At 35.1% G+C, this 19,553-nt stretch overlaps 1 protein-coding gene across 4 annotated transcripts in view; it reads right to left on the reverse strand.

Annotated features, from left to right (window-relative positions):
• The window catches only part of DMD (dystrophin), a 2,284,432-nt gene that overhangs the window by 1,278,425 nt on the left and 986,454 nt on the right, over window positions 1-19,553 (reverse strand). For all 4 annotated transcript variants that reach the window (XM_063634262.1, XM_063634265.1, XM_063634264.1 and 1 more), the window contains exons 35-37: window positions 7,360-7,539; window positions 6,922-7,050; window positions 5,137-5,307 (exon numbers count right to left, since the gene is read on the reverse strand). In XM_063634262.1, the coding sequence (XP_063490332.1) occupies window positions 5,137-5,307; window positions 6,922-7,050; window positions 7,360-7,539 (480 nt within the window). The remainder of the gene's footprint in view (window positions 1-5,136; window positions 5,308-6,921; window positions 7,051-7,359; window positions 7,540-19,553) is intronic.

Below are 19,553 nucleotides of genomic sequence, written 5' to 3' on the forward strand. Positions count from 1 at the left end.
CTCCTCTCAACTATCACTGGACTAATTTCTCAACAGTGCATATACACACACACACACACACACACACACAGAGCACACCAAGAACTCTTCACTGCATACTAAATTAAGCATGAATGATTAGTCTGGCTGTCCATGACCTCTTCACACTGTGTCTAACCATAATCTTCAGCCTTACCATCCACAACTAAGTTTTATCTTCCATGCCCTCTATTCTGAAAACTAAAGGAACTCACTCTTCATTGAACACACTGCATGCTCCTGAGCTTTCTCATAGGTTTATGCTGAATTGTTACCTCCTCTGTGTTGCTGGAGTGGCTGCTAAACTCACGTACCATGCACTCACTCTTAACCTAGTATCCATGAACACATCTTGCCCTATCATTAAACAGTAAGCTCCTTGAATCCATCATATCTTACCTAGCAATAGATCCCCCACACTACCAAACACTATTATCAGAAAATAATACATGGTTGGTGAGAATTCATCCTGATTAATCCCTTTTCTCAAGTCTTCACTCATTAGTGCTTGCAGATATACCTCAACTAGCATCACTCCCAAATTGGTGACTCCCCTTCTCCAACTTGGCTTCTAGAGGGATGGAGAGGGGTAGAACTGTCATAATTAATATGAATAAATAATCAGTTTATTTTTGTCCTCCCATGCCCCTTCCTATACTTCTGTCTCCAATCACCTTATTTTCCCGATAGTATACCCTTACCCCTCAGCCACACCACTAAACTCAGATGCCCTAAAACAGAGACAGTTGAGACAAGGAGTCTCTCCTCATTGATTCTATCAATTTTACTCAGGGTTCTAATATTATCTCTGATTCACTGTTATAATTCTGATCCTCCCCATTAAAACTGCCAATTCCTCACATTGATTTCACATCGATTAGGAAAAAATATGCTTTTTTCAAAGTCATTGGATACTCTTAGGTAACCTCAATAAAATGGGAATAGGCATCATTTTTATGTATTTTAAGGGGCGTATTTGGGACAAACATAACTCCCTAGTAGTTCTTAAATTCATCCACTTGATTATCTTTAAGGCTGGACTTGTCATAAAAATAGCAAAGACACGATTTTCTGACTCCAGTCGATTATAGCAGAGACCATAGAAAATCAACAATTCTTTCATTTTTTTCCATCAGTTTTTGTCTCAATCCCCCAAATTTGGCTATTCAAGTCTAATATACATAACGACGGAAATAACTATTGATATTAATTATTTTTAATCATTTCATATCTATACACTGATTAATACATTTTAAATGCATGTTTTTACATATATTATATAATTTGATCCTCATTACAATCTTTAGATTAAAATAAAACAGGCATCATCTCCCTAATTTTGTAGCTAGAAATGAGGCTCTGAGAGGTAAAGGGGCATATCCAAAATCACTAAGTAGTAATGTGCTCAGCTAGTACTCCAAGCAGGTCTTGTGGCTTGAAGTTAAGGACTTTTTGCTCTCACCATACTGCTCCTTGTTGAGGGCCAAACTTAATATTACACAGAGCTGCACTTGGACGGTCAAGTCTTCAGCCAATCTAACTGAGGATCCCTTTACTCATTGCTTTCTGGGCTTTGAAATTCCTTGTCATGAACAGTCCTGACAGGAGACATGGGAGTACCTCACTTTGTATTCTTCACCAAATAGTAAATCTAGACACTAGTGAATTTTCAGCATAAGTTATTTCTCTATTCGAGGGCCCTTTAGAGTTATGTTCTAAAGGCTAAAGGCTATACTGAAATTGGTGATTACAATGAGTCTATGATCTACCCATGTTCAATTCCAAACTACTTTTTTTTTATCACCATAGTTTTTTTTTTCCCAGGTTACTCTTCCATGAAACTTAGACATAGACTCAACCATAGAAAAGCCATATTCTAACCTAATATTATCCTGTATAACCCCTGCTATAAATAAACCTGATTTTGAGATCAAAGGCTACCCCCTAAAACATCCAGCATTTCAGCACTTCCCTACTCCAAAGCAAACACACACAAGACATTAAATGTTTTAAATTCCTTATTGTAATAAACAAAACATTACTGAATAGTCAAATTTTAGAACGAGCAGGGATTTATGAAATAATCTAATCTAGAAATTTAAAACCATGTTCTATGAGCATAATTTATACTTCCTGAATTCAATCATAGGAAGGAGAAAGATAAAATGGCAGATATTTCCGCCATCTAGTAACTCTATTATTTTCCAATTTATTAATTTTATTTTAATATGATTTTAATATTAACTATTATTTAATATTTTATTTTAAATAATATTTTGGGCAGGATAGGATTTCTTTTAAAAATTGCTCATCTAGTTTAACTTCCTTATCTTACAAACAATGAAATGGATATGCAGAGAAATCACATATTCTGGCTACTACTGAAAAAGTTAGGCCTAAAACTCAATCTTCTAAATCCACTGTTTTCTCTGCTGAGATTACCTTCTAAATCTATTGTTCTCTCTGCTGAGATTATCTCAGCATTATTTGAAAATCCCCATGAAGATGAATTAGTGTTAAACATATTTTATGATTATACTAAGTATTCATTTCTGTTTGTAAACATATATTTTTTAAGAAAGGATCTTTAAACCCTTGTATCTTCTCACCACAATCTCTAACACAATGGAAGCTCAATCCCATTAGGTGATGCAATGATTATATAAGCAAAGTGTCAGATATGCTTTATTTCCGTGATTTTCATTCCATCGTGATAATAGAGCATAATTATCTCTTCAAAGCACTAAAATGGGGTCACTATTACACTCAGTTGCCTTTACTAATTTAGAGAAAAACGAATACTTTGAAAAGCAAACATGATTATTTTGTTAATTAACATATAATTGAAAATACTGGGCCAGGCACATTGGTTCACGCTTGTAATTCCAGCACTTTGGGAGGCCGAGGCAGGTGGATCACTTGAGTTCAGGAGTTCCAGACCAGCCTGGCCAACATGGTGAAATCCCGTTTCTGCTAAAATACAAAAATTAGCCAGGTGTCATGGCGCCCGCCTGTATTCCCAGCTACTTGGGAGGCTGAGGCAGGAGAATCACTTGATTCCAGGAGGCAGAGGTTGCAGTGAGCTGAGGTTATGCCACTACACTCCAGCCTGGGCAACAGAGAGAGTCTCCACCACAAAAAAATAAAATAAAATAAATAATAATAATAATAATAAATGAATATTCATTGGAAATTTCTCATGCCTTATGTTCCTAGGGAAAATAAAAGAAGAACATAGAGTGGATCACTTTATGCATGATTTCCAGAAGTATACTTACAAATTCATGCAGAATGTGAAATGAAAACTCACAAACTTGTCTTGGTCACAGACTTGTATTGGCTGGGTCTGTCACATCTGTGGTGGAGAGCAAATTCTACCCATTTTTTAATATCTGTGAATCACAATCTTCTAACACAATTTATCCAAAGATAATACCTTATTTTCTCTCAAATATCATATACCTTAGTGGTTTATTAAAATGTGCATGTGTGTGTGTCTATATCTTAGTAATGAAGCAGTAGCATTTTTTTTTAATGATTGAAATAAATCTCCATTGATTGTCCAGTTATTACATAAGCCATTGATATCTCAGAAGTAAAAACAACGGTCTTTGTAACAATAAATTCTTTCAAAACTATAATCAATTTTAAGAGCCTGTCACATTTTTTTGCAGGTAATAATGACTGACTCAAATATATATATTTGTGACAGTTAACTACTTAGTTCTCTCATGCTGTCTCTCTCCATATGTAGAGAATATAGCCTTTTAAAAGTCAACTATATAAGGTCTCTATGTATGGAGAGACAGCGTACAAAAGAACTAAGTAGTTAACTATTAAAAATACCTTGCAATGAATTAAGGTAAACTAATAACCTTTTAGTTTGGGAAGGTGAATTTTGAGGGGAACTGTGTCTCAGGCATACAAGCTAAACTACTTAGAATTTATCATGTCACATTTCACTTATTTTGCAATCTACTTTAAATATGTACTATTATATAACGTGATGAGACACTGTAAAGCCTTAGAAAGTGTAGCAATTGTGAAACCATGCTATTAATGGTTGCTTATATCTATCAAAATATTTTTTGAAAATGTTCTTCTATTTTTCCAGAAATCAACACTTACCTGACATATTACATCATATTTTCTCATAAATACTCCAATGTTTTCTCATTTCAGATTATTTCTAACAATAATCTATATACCTAAATACATATATTGATTTTATATACATTTTTATGTTTGAAAGCATATCATATATGTTGAAAACTTATCAAACTAAAGTATATAAATTTCTAGGTAATTACTTGCATTTCAAATCTTCCCAAAGAGTTGAAATTTTATAACACTATATTTATACATTTTTGCAAACTACTTATTAAATAAGACTTTGTCTTCATCAAATCATACACAAATATAAAGTCTTTCATGCAAAAGTTCCGTATTCCCTGCTTCTTCTTAAACAGTATACAAATAGGCATATAAAATTACAAAAATTAGGATATGTCAGCTTTGCAATGATTTGTTTTCATGGCTTGATCATTTCATTTTAGCCTAATGAATTTTGTCACAGTGTCTACAACTAGCAAAAGCAAGTTAAATATACACACTTGCACAACCAGTAAAAGGGTACAAACACCCTAGATCGTGCAGAAGATATACAAGGCCTCATTTTGGATATTTGATCCACATTACATACAAGCAATATTGTATCAGTAGTGCTTTTGGCAAAATTTACCGGTAGTGCTTTCTTTTGATGGATGACTTGTGTGCTTTTGTTTTATTTATTTTTTTGGCCTTCAGCATGCTATTTGTTATCTTTTCTGTAGGTGACCCCTGAAAGTACGTATGTAAACTGCAGTGTAGAATGCAGTTCTAGAATACCTGTGGCAGAAAAAGATGAGAGAAAGAGAGACAGAGAGAGACAGAGACGGCGGGGGGGGGTGCGTTTATCTCCCATTATAATCAGTGGTAAAATTTCCTGAAATACATTTTGGCCTCCATTTTCCTTTTGAAAACCTTGCTGTGGGGCCTACTTGCCCCTTTCAGAGTACTGCGCAACCTTCGCAAGAGATCATTTAGCACTAGTTTCCACCTTGGAGTAGATCTTCCTACCTTTCCAGTCTTAATTCTGTGTGAAATGGCTGCAAATCGATGGTTGAGCTCTGAGATTTGGGGCTCTACTAATTTCCTGCAGTGGTCACCGCGGTTTGCCATCAAGTTTGCTGCTTGGTCACGTGTAGAGTCCACCTTTGGGCGTATGTCATTCAGTTCTGCCTTTAAACGCTATATTCCATGAGCAAGAGATAGGACTTGAAGTTAGTAATTAACGAAGGTCAAGACAGAAATAGAGAGCGAAACAGAGCGAGTGAGCAAGTGAGTGAGAGAGTGAGAGAGAGAGAGAGAAAGTAAGAAAATGAGAGCAAGCACATGCAGAAAATAGAAAGGGAGATCAAACCACAACTTCCATAAAACAGGAGTAAAAGGAAAATGAGTGTGATTTCAGAAAAATAGATCACTGTCCTTAAGTTTGATGCATGTCTATTTACAATGTTTATTTAGTCCGAAGAAGGACAGGGATGTTTTCCCAACTATGTTCTTGCAACTATCATCATATATTCTATTTAGTCTTATTTTATTATATCGTTACTGAATTTAATAGTTGTGGAATAAACTAAGTATGTGCTCAGCAGGGCAGTTAGCTGAAGAACACTTTTCTATTTCTTCCTAGCACTTTCAAGTTCCTCTTTATTACACTGAGTGTCATAAGAAAGTGATTTTCTAACACATACGAATTTTGTGTCACATACAGAGGTACTAAGGAACGTTCTTCCTGACCTGCCGGGTCACAGAGGTTGAAGTTAAATAACTCAGACCCTATTATTCAAAAAGCCTTGAAGGAAATTCACCATAAGAGGACATCTCTGACTATACATCAAGGGATAATGAAGAGCACAGTACAGATCCACATCAAAATAAGTTTCAGAAAATGGCATAAATGTATTTTTGGGATAGCCTGGAATGCATTTATAGCTTTTCATTAAAGGTATATTGTAATCTGTGGAAAATGTCAGAGGCATAAAAATAAATTGCATAGAAAGAAACATAATTTTTGAGTTTTCTTTAAATAGTAAACAACTAATCAATAAATTTATCAAACATTTCAGCAAAACAAAATAAAAAATGTTTAATTAAAAGAGCTGTTAAAATTCAACTCTACCTATTTAATTGGGAAAGGAGACATAATCAAATAGAAACAATGTAGTATCAATAAGGTATATTAGCATATTATACCTCTCATACCCTTTTATCAGAATCATTTTTTAAAGAAAAGATAAAGTTGCCCTTGAAAAGAAGACAGGGCATCCTAACAGTCAGTTTTGATACTAAAAGAAAGAACCCAAAGCCTTGTTTACATGTAGTTAAAAATGAAAACCTCTGTTTTACATAAGCCCAATATTAAGACTAATTACCAAGATTTGGATATGGCATAGGCAAAAAAAATCAGCTGATTGGATTTCAGGTGTTGATTCAGATGGGCTAAATGAATGATAGTGTCAGATTGTTCTTTGTGTTAGACACAAGAACGTAGTACCACCATTGACAAAGGCAGAAATTTGAAATATGATTTCAAAATAAATCTTGGAATCTCTTTCTGAACGGAGTTTGCATGGGGTATAATTAACTGAGTGATGGATTTGAACAGATACCCAGATTACAGAACTCTTCAAAATCATTAATTTCCACTCAAAGGGGGAAGGAAGGAAAAAGGGAAAGAAAAAGGAAGGAAGAAAGGATTGTTTTACTCTTATTAAGATTTCCTTAGTATCTTTTAGGACAAAGATGATTGAAGTAACTGTTGTACAATTTGGACATTACTTTTCATATTTTATTTACTACCTTAAGCACGTCTTCTTTTTGCTGGGGTTTCTTTTTCTCCGATTCATCCAAGAGTGTGTCAGCCTGAATGATCCACTTTGTGATGTGGTCCACATTCTGGTCAAAAGTTTCCATGTGTTTCTGGTATTCCTTAATTGTACAGAGACATACCATGGCATTATTGGTTAGACAATGTTCTTAAAGAATTTTTCCTATGTTCTAAAATGTTTAAAAGACAGCAATACAGTTTCATTCAGATTAGTTTTAAGTGGTATTTTCATATAGAATATTGCAGAAATATAAAGAAAAATATATTAAAATATTGTTATAGATATTGAATTAAGAGCCAGCATATATGTGGGATTGAGAAATTTTCAAACACAGAATTTTTACTGGTCACTTAAGTATCTTTTTCTCGTGACAGACAAGGGTGTAAAAGCTTCTGGCCTTTTCTCTTACCAACAAAAGATTTAACCACTCTTCTGCTCGGGAGGTGACAGCTATCCAGTTACTATTCAGAAGACTGAGTTTATCTTCCACCAACGTCTCCTTCTTGCCCAAAACTGTTTTCAAGGCCTCTCCTACCTCTGTGATACTCTTCAGGTGCACCTTCTGTTTCTCAATCTCCTTTTGAGTAGCCTGTGAAAAGGAGAGCATTGACCTTCAATTAATATCTTGTAGTCCTAAGATTTAAAATTTATGAAATGGCTTTCTGTATGGTTACTATGATTTTGCGAGGTTTTAAACCTATGACTATGTATTAACAAATAATGAAAACCATACCATATATACTGAAGCTTCATTATTGGGTAAATATGAACATATATATACACATAAGCATAATTCATGTCTTATTTTTCATTATAAATATTTAATAAACATACATATTGTTCAACTAAATATATTTATATTTACTTAATTTGTACATGTAGTGGCTAAAGGCAGATATTTGAAAACCCATCCACAAATAAGAAACTGCCTTTAGAAAATTCTACAGTATGGTGCTACTGTATTTCTGCAGTAGGGATTTTTTAGCCTTTTAGTGCAACGGATCTCTTTGGCATCTGTTGAAGCTTAAAAACCCTTTCTCATAATAATACTTTTAAACACATAAAACAAAATACACAGGATTTTAAGTGAAAACAATTATACTGAAATACAATATGCAAAACATCTTTTAAATAGTTGTGATGTAGTAATAAATGTTTTATTTCCTAATATGTTAATTAACAAGATCTAGCATCAGGTCTTTAGGATAATTTCAATGTAGTGATGATGAGCATAACTGGTATTTTTAAGTATATACAATGTCTGGAACATGCTATAAAAGTATCAGTCATTTCTATTAGTGACAAAGTCATGGGTATTTCTATTGCTGGAGTTTGTTGCTCACATCAATAACTGAAAAAAAAGCTTACTTTTGGTTTTAATTGAATACAAATAAAGATATCGGATTCCCCCAATCCAAGTTCACAGACCTTAATTCTATCCACAAACCCTGGACTAAAATCTCCTAAGAGAATACCAGTATTTCTAAGAGGTGATTTATAAAACATGAAAACAATCACATTTAACATGAAAAAATATGGAGAGTAGTGATGCAAAAAGTGATCTTAGTACAAATGTTTACTACCTGCCCTGCATAAAGGCCCTTTCCTGGTACATGGCATGGCTGACAGACAACATGGTCACTCTACATTCCACTGCGTCTGAGCCTGGTTCTTTCCCTGCCTGTCTAGTTAGGCAGCTGTGGGACATTCACAGAGAGCTGAGCCAGAGCCCAAGAGACCCTTTTTCTCCTTTCTCAATAAGGTTAACAGATACAGAGGCTGTGATTGGCACTCGAGTTGAAAAGCTATTTGCGAGTGGAGCTGATGTCTTAATCACAGAAAACCAAAGCAAAACAAAATCAATGAGAAACAGCAATAACAGGAAAGTGGAAGAAGTCCAGCTACAAATAATCAATTAATAAACACACAAGGAGCAGCTCTGTAACGCCAGCCTACATCTAATTTCTTAAGAAAAAAATTACAGTACAAGAATAAGAAATTAGGTATAGGCTGGCCTCATAGAGTCGCTCTCAACGTGTCTTTTCTATCTTTATAATATATCTAAGTAGTCCTGTGGCTGTCTTTCTGCCACACCATCAGGTCCTGGTCCACTCGAAATCACTTCTCATACTTTTTGTTTTGGTTTTGCCTTTGGCATCAGATAAACAGGAGAAATAAATGAGGAAACAATGTATACAAATTTTTATACAAGTCAGAAACACTGTTTCTTCAATTCTAAGATATTGTTTTATGTTACATTTTTTCAATACAAACACGCCTGAAATTAAGGTACTTAACACCAGATGAACTCGACCGCTATCATGCATGGAGTTCTTCATATGTAGGTGCTATTTGTTGCACATGGGTGAGCTTAGCAATTCATAAAAGCAATTTCTTCATTTATCAATCATAAGTGTTGCCTGAGCTCCTATTATATGCCAGTTACTACTGTAACAGTACCATATGTAATTCTCCTCATTATATTTTGGGAGATTATTGGAAGTCTCTCATTCGGGTAGACACAGCCCCTTTAGAGCTTGACTTCAGAGTAGACATAGAATAGATTTTATCCCTTTTAAGACTTTGTCTTCACCCTTTTGTAGTATACAACCTCTACAACCATAGATGTTAGCTATTGTTACTAGGCACTGTGGGATAAAATTGCAGAGAAGTCCCCGTCCTTCAAAAACTTATATTCAAGTATGAGTTTGTCAAAGAGATGGACATATATGCAAATGAGAATTATCTACTTTCTGTATTCCAGTCTAGAGGCATGTCACTGTAGTTGATTTATTCACAAAGGTAACACTTCACAAAGTTGAAGCTTAATTTATATTTGGATTACTAACGATCTCTTAATATGACTTCATGAAGATGACACTATATTTTAGAATCAATGTAAAAAGTTATTGTGTACATAGATTTTTGTTTCTTACATGACAAGCAATGCAATTAAAGGCAATGGAATTTTCCAAAGCTCAGAAGAGATCAGAAAAATTTTGAACTTAGGGGACAATGTTGCAGGTAGTTCCTGGCTCACAAAATCTCTTATGTGTCAACATCTGGCCAAATTCCTCCAGCTAATTTAAATAATGTCCAGTGATGTTCAGTTGATGGGAGCAAAATAGGAAATGCGGACTAATTTCTAGTGCCTTCTTAAGTTCCAGAAAATTATAAATTAAAACTAAACAATGTTCAACTTATCACCATCATCAACTTGTATTTGAAAAAAGCAGTGGCATTATGGTGGTTTATAACTGCTAATGGTCAAAAGTGATTCATAGGAAAACTTACACTCTGTAAAAAAAGAGACCTGGAGTTAAACCTTTATGTATGCTATTCAACAATAAACCAGTATTCAATCATTTGTATATGTGCTGTTTTGGGTTAGGAAAAAATATTGTGTTAATTAGTAGGCCTTAAATTTTCCCCTCAAATGTGATTTTAATCAAACGTATGACTTAAGACATAAGACTTAAATAAGACTCAGCCTTTAAATACTATGCTGAGCTTGCTTTCTGGAGATCTCAAATATTAATTGAGCAATGTATATAAGGCGCCTAATATCCAGCCTGTACTGTGCTATTCACTGCCAGAGATGAGGAAAGAGGTAATCTTTGCAAACCTCACTCTAATCATGCCTACAGTGTAGCTGCAGAGGAAAGCTTAAATGCAATAAAACAACTTGATAGCATACTAGAAAAAACTCACATTTTGGGGGGAAACAGATGAGCCATGGATGGAATAAGCATGAATGACTACAAGGGAAAGGTGACACTTGAAGGTGGAGTGTGCCATAAAGCATGGAATGGTTTGGATTGACTAAAGACAAGGTACGACGCAACGAGAAGGTATGAAAGTTAGAATAAAAGCCTGCCATAGAGGAACAAGGAATCCTTATCGTAAACTAAAAGAATACATTTGATGAGGTTGTTGATGAACCATTTTCTCTGGCTCTAATAGATTCCCATAACAGAAGAATGTCTGCATCTTCAGATGTATGGAGAACCAACCTAGAGCTATTGCCTTGGCCATTCTCTTTATACCTGTATTCGTTCCTGTCAAAGGGAGCTCCTTATTTATAGGGTTGGTGAGATGGAAAGAAACAGCTGAACATATATGGCATTTCCTCCTTTTCAAAAGCATCCGATTCTCAGCACACATGCCTTCTTCTGCCTTGTGAGGTGAGAGATGGAGAGGGTTCTAGAAGGTCTGCTCTTCTGAAGGAGCAAGTTCAACTTCAATAACTAAATTCACTAAATTATAACTCAGACACTTTAGGTTTTTCAATCATGTAGTAATGTGATTGGTGCTAGGATTGACTTTAAGCCTGAAGAAAAAGCAAGATTGTGTGCACTCAGTTTTAATCTGACCTATGACATGATTGTAAGTCCACCTTCAGGAGATTCAAGAGAAGTTGAATGCAAACTAAATACTTGGCACTAAGGGTTTTTATGCTAGAGGGGAAAATATCTGACATATGTAAAATCCAATAAAACTGTAAATTGCCACAATGTCTAACATATTATTTTTTTTGCATATGTTACTTTGTAAAATTTGATAGCTCTAGTATAGATAGTCCAAATACTAAGCACCAACTTCCATGATTTCAAACAAATTTGCTGTCTACTTCTTAGCCATAATAATTTCTAAATGCTACTCTAACTTCCTTATTACAAAATGATGAGTACAATGAGCTAATTTATTTCAGTGAAGTCATGCCCCATGTTGATGGGAAGGATGAAGAATACATTCTGATTCATTCCCCATATCTACAAGTTTAACTGCTTGTAGAAATTTAAAAAGGCATGTTAGGTTCAACGTTCAGCTATCAGCTCACTTCACTGATACAGTAGCAAGATGGAAAAATCTTCATGTGTTTATCACTGGCCATCAGAGAAATGCAAATCAAAACCACAGTGAGATACCATCTCACACCAGTTAGAATGGCCATCATTAAAAAATCAGGAAACAACAGGTGCTGGAGAGGATGTGGAGAAATAGGAACACTTTTACACTGTTGGTGGGACTGTAAATTAGTTCAACAATTGTGGAAGTCAGTGCGGCGATTCCTCAGGGATCTAGAACTAGAAATACCATTTGACCCAGCCATCCCATTACTGGGTATATACCCAAAGGACTATAAATCATGCTGCTATAAAGACACATGCACACGTGTTTATTGCGGCACCATTCACAATAGCAAAGAGTTGGAGCCAACCCAAATGTCCAACAACGATAGACTGGATTAAGAAAATGTGGCACATATACACCATGGAATACTATGCAGCCATAAAAAATGATGAGTTCGTGTCCTTTGTAGGGACATGGATGAAACTGGAAAACATCATTCTCAGTAAACTATCGCAAGGACAAAAAACCAAACACCGCATGTTCTCACTCATAGGTGGGAATTGAACAATGAGAACTCATGGACACAGGAAGGGGAACATCACACTCCGGGGACTGTTGTGGGGTGGGGGGAGGGGGGAGGGACAGCATTAGGAGATACACCTAATGCTAAATGACGAGTTAATGGGTTCAGGAAATCAATATGGCACATGGATACATATGTAACAAACCTGCACGTTGTGCACATGTACCCTAAAACCCTAAAGTATAATAAAAAAAAAAAAAAAAGATGGAAAAATCTTCTCCATTGGTCTCTGCTGATTATACCATCAGCATTTTTCATTATTTTTATTTAATGGTAGAAGGGTAAAAATTATTGCAACAATTATCTGGTCCCATAGGAACACCTTTACATTTTCCTTCAGGGGTAAAGAAATGTAGCTCAATTAACCTCTATTCCCTCCTCCACCCATTTAATATTTTCACAAGGTTTCCAACACCTTCCACAGATTTTCTTGGAATTTGTCAGGGACTTATATTCTTAAGATAACTTCAGTGTCTGATCTCCTATTGTTTCCACACCCTCTTTTTGAACAAATTTTATTATCTTAAGAGTCTCCTGTTCTCTAGAGCCTATCTTCAATCAGCACCACATTTATTTAACTATGTACCTTAACATCATTTCCTTATAGATTCCTCCCTTTACTAGGACCCAATTAAATTCGGGCTTATTTTAGCTATTGCTTTCTCTTATGCATGTTCCCTGTAGTAAGAATAAAAGGCTAACTAAAGCATCCATAAAAGGCATCTTGAGAGGTCCCCCTACCCAAATGAATTCTGCACTTAGTATTTGCAAATATTATACCATTTCTGATCACAGGCAACAGGAGACAGTTCTTTCACCTTTTAGCTATGTAACATATTCATGGAAAGAAAAGGAATACATTTCCATATTACTGCAATTCTAAGATGTGCATTTGTCACATTTTAAAGATTCGGAAATTGAGATGTAACATACAATTTAGGTTTACCTTTAAAGTGGTAGTGTGTTTTTTTTTTTTTTAAATTCTTAGCAGCTGTAATCATATCAATGGTGCAACACACAATCTAACATGTCTTAAACATGAGGAAATGAGATGCTAATTGCTTTTTCAGCCCCCAACATTACTCTATCATGGCTAGAGGTTTAGGACATATTTTACTATTAGGCTAATGTGACAGAATAACATAATGATAAATTCAAAAAAAACATAAAGCATTAAATAGGGGATTCTATAGCAATGTGTATTGACTTTTTAATAATAATATATTGTTTATTAAAGAAAAATTTCATGAAAGCAGAATGAACCGAACAGAAATAACAGCTCTAACTATAATGACAGAGAATAGTGACTCCAATGGCATTTAACAGATGTTCTATTTTCTAAGTAACAGCTGCTTGATGCATTCATTGCACCAAGTTAATGATCTGCTAGTGTTATTTCACTTCACAGATAAATTACTGCGCTCGCTTTAAAAGAAAAGATACGTAATTTTTCAGGGGAATCAGAGTATAACAGACTTTAGAGTAAGTAACAGTTCTTATATTTTTATAGCTAAGAGGAGTGATGAGTTGAGGCAGTTATCCAGATAATCTAGGACCAGAAACCAGATCTCTTTAAACTGTGAAAGCTGACAGTTTAAAAAAATATATACAAGACATGGTTGACTGAGCTGAATTTAGGTCTCCTCAGACAGCTTGAAATTTGCAGATCTTGTATCACATTATCTAGTGATTCTCAACTTTGCTGAATCAGAGAGCTGGTTACAGTTAGACCAATTAAATCAGAATCTCTGGAAGTGGGCCCCAAACATTGGTATACTTTTCAAGTTTCTTGGGTGATTTTGATGTGCAACCAATGTTGAAAACCACAGGCAAACAGGAAGATGCATTCTGAGTTTTTACTGAGTGATAGTCATTAAATTCTAAGAGTGAACGAACTGAAAGCCAAAGGATAATTGAGCAACCAATGGTTGTTCTTCCTGATGTTAAATATTATAAAACTTTGTTTCCAAAATAAATGTGAAAAACACAGTAACTTAACAAGTGGCTATTTAGAAATAGATTATTCTGCATTTAACACCTTGAGTTACATTTATTAATACCATTTGTGTGTGTGTGTTTGTGTGTGTGTGTGTGTGTGTGTGTGTGTGTGTGTGTGTGTGTGTTCCACTGAGGCAACTCTTGGCATACTAAGACTACTGTTAATAAAACAGGCGGTAGGATGAACATACTATAGGACCAAATTTTTTTTCGAGAAAATCTTATTCTACCATTTGAACTTTTAGATGACACCATGGATATTTAGGGGTTTAATGGAACGAAATTATTTAACTGAGTTGGAATTTTTGATGATTAAAACAAAATTAGAAATAAAATGTTAGTGATTAAATCAGAAATCATATAGATTAGACTTTGTCGAAGCTTGTGTTACCCAAACATAATCATCATCAGGGAAGTAAACCTCTAATCACATACATATTTACTTTGCTATGGTTATATTTTTGTGCTCAATTCATATGCTAAACAATATTGACCAGTAATGGGATATTCAGATTGATTTACTTACACTCAACTAATCAGAGTGATTTTCAGATACTAACAAACAATATTTGAAATCTAAAATCACACCAGTGGGGACAGACTACAGACTGTAATAGGTGATAGATACACACGGGTTTTCATTTTATTATTTTAATGAGGACTTATATTTTCTGCACTTGAAATTTAGCCATGGTTTGTTTCATTCTTATTGTGAACGAGTAGGTTTTTGTTAATTTAAGCTTAGATTACTTTAAAATTACTAGAAAATAGGACTTCTTATGATAATTTGGTATACTGGAAAAAACTTTTGAAATCAGGCATAGTATTGGATTCTAGTTACAGTTTTTCTACGTACCAGGACTTGTATTTTTTCATCTATAAAACGGGAACGTTTGATCAGGTGATTATGTTTGTTATAAAACTTGTAAAATTTTAAATGCACATCAGCATTTTTCTCTTCTCTCAAGAACTGCTTTGTCATTATAATTTTCAACTCTTAATTTGCAAGTTACGTTTAAACAGATATTTCATAAGTATGTCCTATGTGTCAGGCAATAATCTTATGTATATGGGAAATATCAGAGACCAAAACACACATTTTCCCTGTCCTTTTGCTGAATGAATTATTATTGCCTACATAACAGTCCAAGAGAGTAGGGGTTATCATTACAGCTCAAGGAACTTGTGCAGTTCAGTATTCAAACTCTTCAGGTGCTAGTAATCTCCTGTAGATTGCCTTGCCATTTCCTTCCATCATCTCTATTCTATAGCTATCAGTGTTTCTAACCTCAGCCTAGAAAATTCCATTAACAGAAAAGGAAAAATATCTGAACATTTATGGGGTGATAAATATCACAGTGATGGCTGCCTCGTGGCATTGCTGTTTTCTGGACCATGCAGCTAGCTAGGAGTGATCCATATTTTTAAAATCTTAACATTAATTTTACCCTCTTTAATACTACTCTGATTGAAGAAGGTTGAATTTAAAAATATAGTGAAAGGGCTATGTGGCGGTAGGGAGTTCTAATTAGCATTAATAGTTTAAATTGTCAATTTTCATCATCAATCTTTTATCTCATTTGTTAATATTCTCAAATGGTTTTCCTCCTGTCATTTTAATTTAAAAATTTTTCTTTACCTTTGGAACAATTTGGCATATTTTAAAATGTGTTCTTTTTTTTCTGTAACTAATTTGGAAATATGTTCACAGGGTAAGGGGACACAGGACAGTTTTCTTACCTGCAGCTGTCCCTTCAGTTAATACACCCTGACCACATCCTAACTACTTCTGGAAGTTCTCCCATTCTTTCTCTGTGGGATCATTAAGAATTAGAATACCCAAGATATTCTTGAGTTCGTAATTCTCTTCAAGTAGATGGTATCTTTAAACATCTTAAATTGTGTCATGCACCACCCAGTATCTTTTGGAAGGGCTACGCATTCTAGTATCTATGGTTTGGAATGTGTGACTATTGAATTTTGAGCAGGAAGAAAACTTAGATGAATCATTCTATTTAGGAAAGACCAATTCTACAATGCCACTGGCCTATCAAAAGGCTCCTAGAAATGTCAAACCTCTGATACTCATTCAAGAAGAAGACATGGCAAAATTCTATGGTCAAACAGGGCACTGCTTCTATATTAGCTTTCCTCTAGTTCAGGAGTTTGAATATGTTCTGTGAATGGTCACATAGTAGTTGTTCTAGGCTTTGTGAGCCATGTAGTCTCTGTCACAATTACTCAACTCTGCTGTTTAAGCACAAAAGCAGCCAGAAAAAATAAACAAATAGAAATTGATACACTTCAATAAAGTCTTATGTACACACACTGACATTTGCATTTTTAATCATTTTTATGTGTCCTCAAGTATCTAGTTCTTCTTTTAATTTTTTCCATCCATTTACATAAAAACAATTTTCAGCCCATGGGCTGTACAAAAGAAGGTGGCTGAATGGATCAGGCCTACCAATTATAGTTTGCCCATCTCTGCTCTCATTTATCTGACTCTAGTGAATTTACCTTCCTCTTGGTGAGAGTCTCTTAGGCATTCTTCTCTTATTAGGAAGCTCAAGAAGTTGGCTAGAATTGATATGGGCCCTATTAGGTCATCTCTTTTCATGGTCCCCATGGTAACATTAATCCTCATATTGAGGATCCTGGACCCACATGACTTTGAAATCCTTAGGAGTGAATGACTATTACAAATCTAATCATGATCACCCTATGAAAGCAATCAACATCTGTTATTTTCTGACTTTTGAACAAAAGCCATTCAGACTGGTGTGAGATGGTATCTTATTTAGGGTTTAATTGGCATCTCTCTGATGATTAGTGATATTGAAGATTTTTTCATCTGCTTGTTGGCCGCGTGTATGTCTTCTTTTGAGAAGTGTCTGTTCATGTTCTTTGTCCTGTTTTTAATCTGTTTTTTTTTTTTTTTAATTTCTTGTTGACAAGTTTAAGTTCCTTACAGATTCTGGATATCATTCTCTTGTTAGATGTATAGTTTGCAAATACTTTCTCCCATTCAGGAGGTTATCTGCTTACTGTGTTGTTTGTTTCTTTTTCTGTACAGAAGCTTTAGTTTAACTCTCATTTGTCAATTTTTGTTTTTGTTGCGTTTGTCATTGAGGTCTTGGTCATAAATTCTTTGCCTAAGCCAGTGTCCAGAAGAACTTTTCCTAGGTTTTATTCTAGGATTTTTAGTAGTTTCAGCGCCTACATTTAAGACTTTAATCCAACTGGAGTTAATTTTTGTATATGGTGAAAGGTAGGGGTCCAGGTTCATTCCTCTATATATGGCTAGCCAGCTATCCTAGCAACATTTAATGAATAAGGTGTCCCTTCTCTGTTGCTTATTTTTGCCAGCTTTGTCAAAAATCAGTTGGTTGTAGGTGTGCAGCTTTATTTCTGAGTTCTCTATTCTGTTCCATTGATCTATGTGTCTGTATCTGTAATAGTATTATGCTGTTTGGGTTACTACAGCTTTGTAGTATATTTTGAAGTGAGGCAATGTAATGCCCACAACTTTGTTCTTTTGGCTTAGGATTGCTTTAGCTATTGAGGCCCTTTTTTGGTTCCATATGAATTTTAGAATTGTTACACAATATACCTATGTAACAAACCTGCACATGTAACCCCTGAATCTAAAGTAATTTTAAAAAGAAAGTAATCGAGAAACAGACAAAGGGATATGGAGCTTTTTGCACAGTTTTCTTGTTTACAAAAAGGGAAATAAGATCATTTTCAGAGGACCTTCAGTTCTGATGTTACCTCACCCAGTGACTTACAGATCTGTCCTCTCTAATAACGATTCTCTCTGAATAGAAGTGTTCTTAAGGATAGAACAGCACTGCTGCCACACAAACTGAACATTCACAGGCTAACTTTTGGTTCCACTTTGATGAAAATTCTCAGCTCTCAGTTTGCGCTATTCATTCCCTTCACTCTACTTTCACAAGGAAATCACTGATAAGAATCTGTCAGTCATGCTTCAATGTAGATAATAAAGAAAAAAAAGCCACAGAAACATCCTCTTTAAAAACTGGGAAGACAATGTTCCTTATTCATCTAGCTGAAATTAATCTGCTAGGTTCCTGTCCTGTTGCTCAATCAGCAGGAGAATCTTTGGCCAATGCTTAGGCAAACCGGATGAACAGTGGCCATGTTCTTTTGAAACCAATAAAACTCATCAAGTAGGTGTTCCTAAATTACTAAGCTTTATCTTACAGAACCTGGCTAGTGGGGTTTCCAAAAGGAAAAATTCCAAGCATTTGGTTTTGTATGTTTTCTTATGTTCTTTTATGTTATTTTTGACACACAGAATGTATACCAAATGTAATCATTACTTCTGTATGCATAACTCATCTCAAGGAACGAAATATTACAAATATCATTTAAGTGTCCTGTTCATATCCCACCCAATTCTTTTGTCCTTCCTCACAGAGATAGCTCTTGTTGTGTATTCAGTTTATATTAATTCTCACACATCTTGCTGCTTTTACTATATATTATATATAACTAAATAATGTATATTTCTACATATTTTATCCTTTGTGTAAATGGTATCACACTGCAACATTCAAGGTGTTCCCAATTTTACTATATTTCTCAAGAAGCTTGATTTTTATAGTATCTCTTTCATCGTTTTAGGCAACCTTCCCCTTCCTTTTTAAAGGGGACAGCATTAGAAAACAAATGCTGAATTGCCCCCTAAGCCTATGCCAAGTTTATAAAGAACATAACTGATCTTTTGGCCTGTATAAGAAACTCTTCTGGCCAAGTACGGTGACTCACACCTGTAATCCCAGCACTTTGGGAGGCCGAGGCAGGTGGATGACCTGAGGTCAGGAGTTCGAGACCAGCCTGACCAACATGGTGAACCCCCACCTCTACTGAAAACACGAAAAATTAGCAGGGTATGGTGGCAGGTGTCTGTAATCCCAGCTACCCGGGAGGCTGGGACAGGAGAATTGCTTGAACCCGGGAGGCAGAGGTTGCAGTGAGCCGAGATTGGGCCATTGCACTCCAGCCTGGGCGACAAGAGCAAGACTCTGTCTCAAAATAAATAAATAAGAATAAACTGTTTCTTTCAGTATCTATTTAGTTTCCCTACAAGTTGGAATAATTCATCTCAATGCTAGTAGTTCCTCTCTGAAGGTGCATGG

Source organism: Symphalangus syndactylus, chromosome X (genome assembly GCF_028878055.3).
Source record: "Symphalangus syndactylus isolate Jambi chromosome X, NHGRI_mSymSyn1-v2.1_pri, whole genome shotgun sequence".
In the NCBI taxonomy this organism is placed as follows: domain Eukaryota; kingdom Metazoa; phylum Chordata; class Mammalia; order Primates; family Hylobatidae; genus Symphalangus; species Symphalangus syndactylus.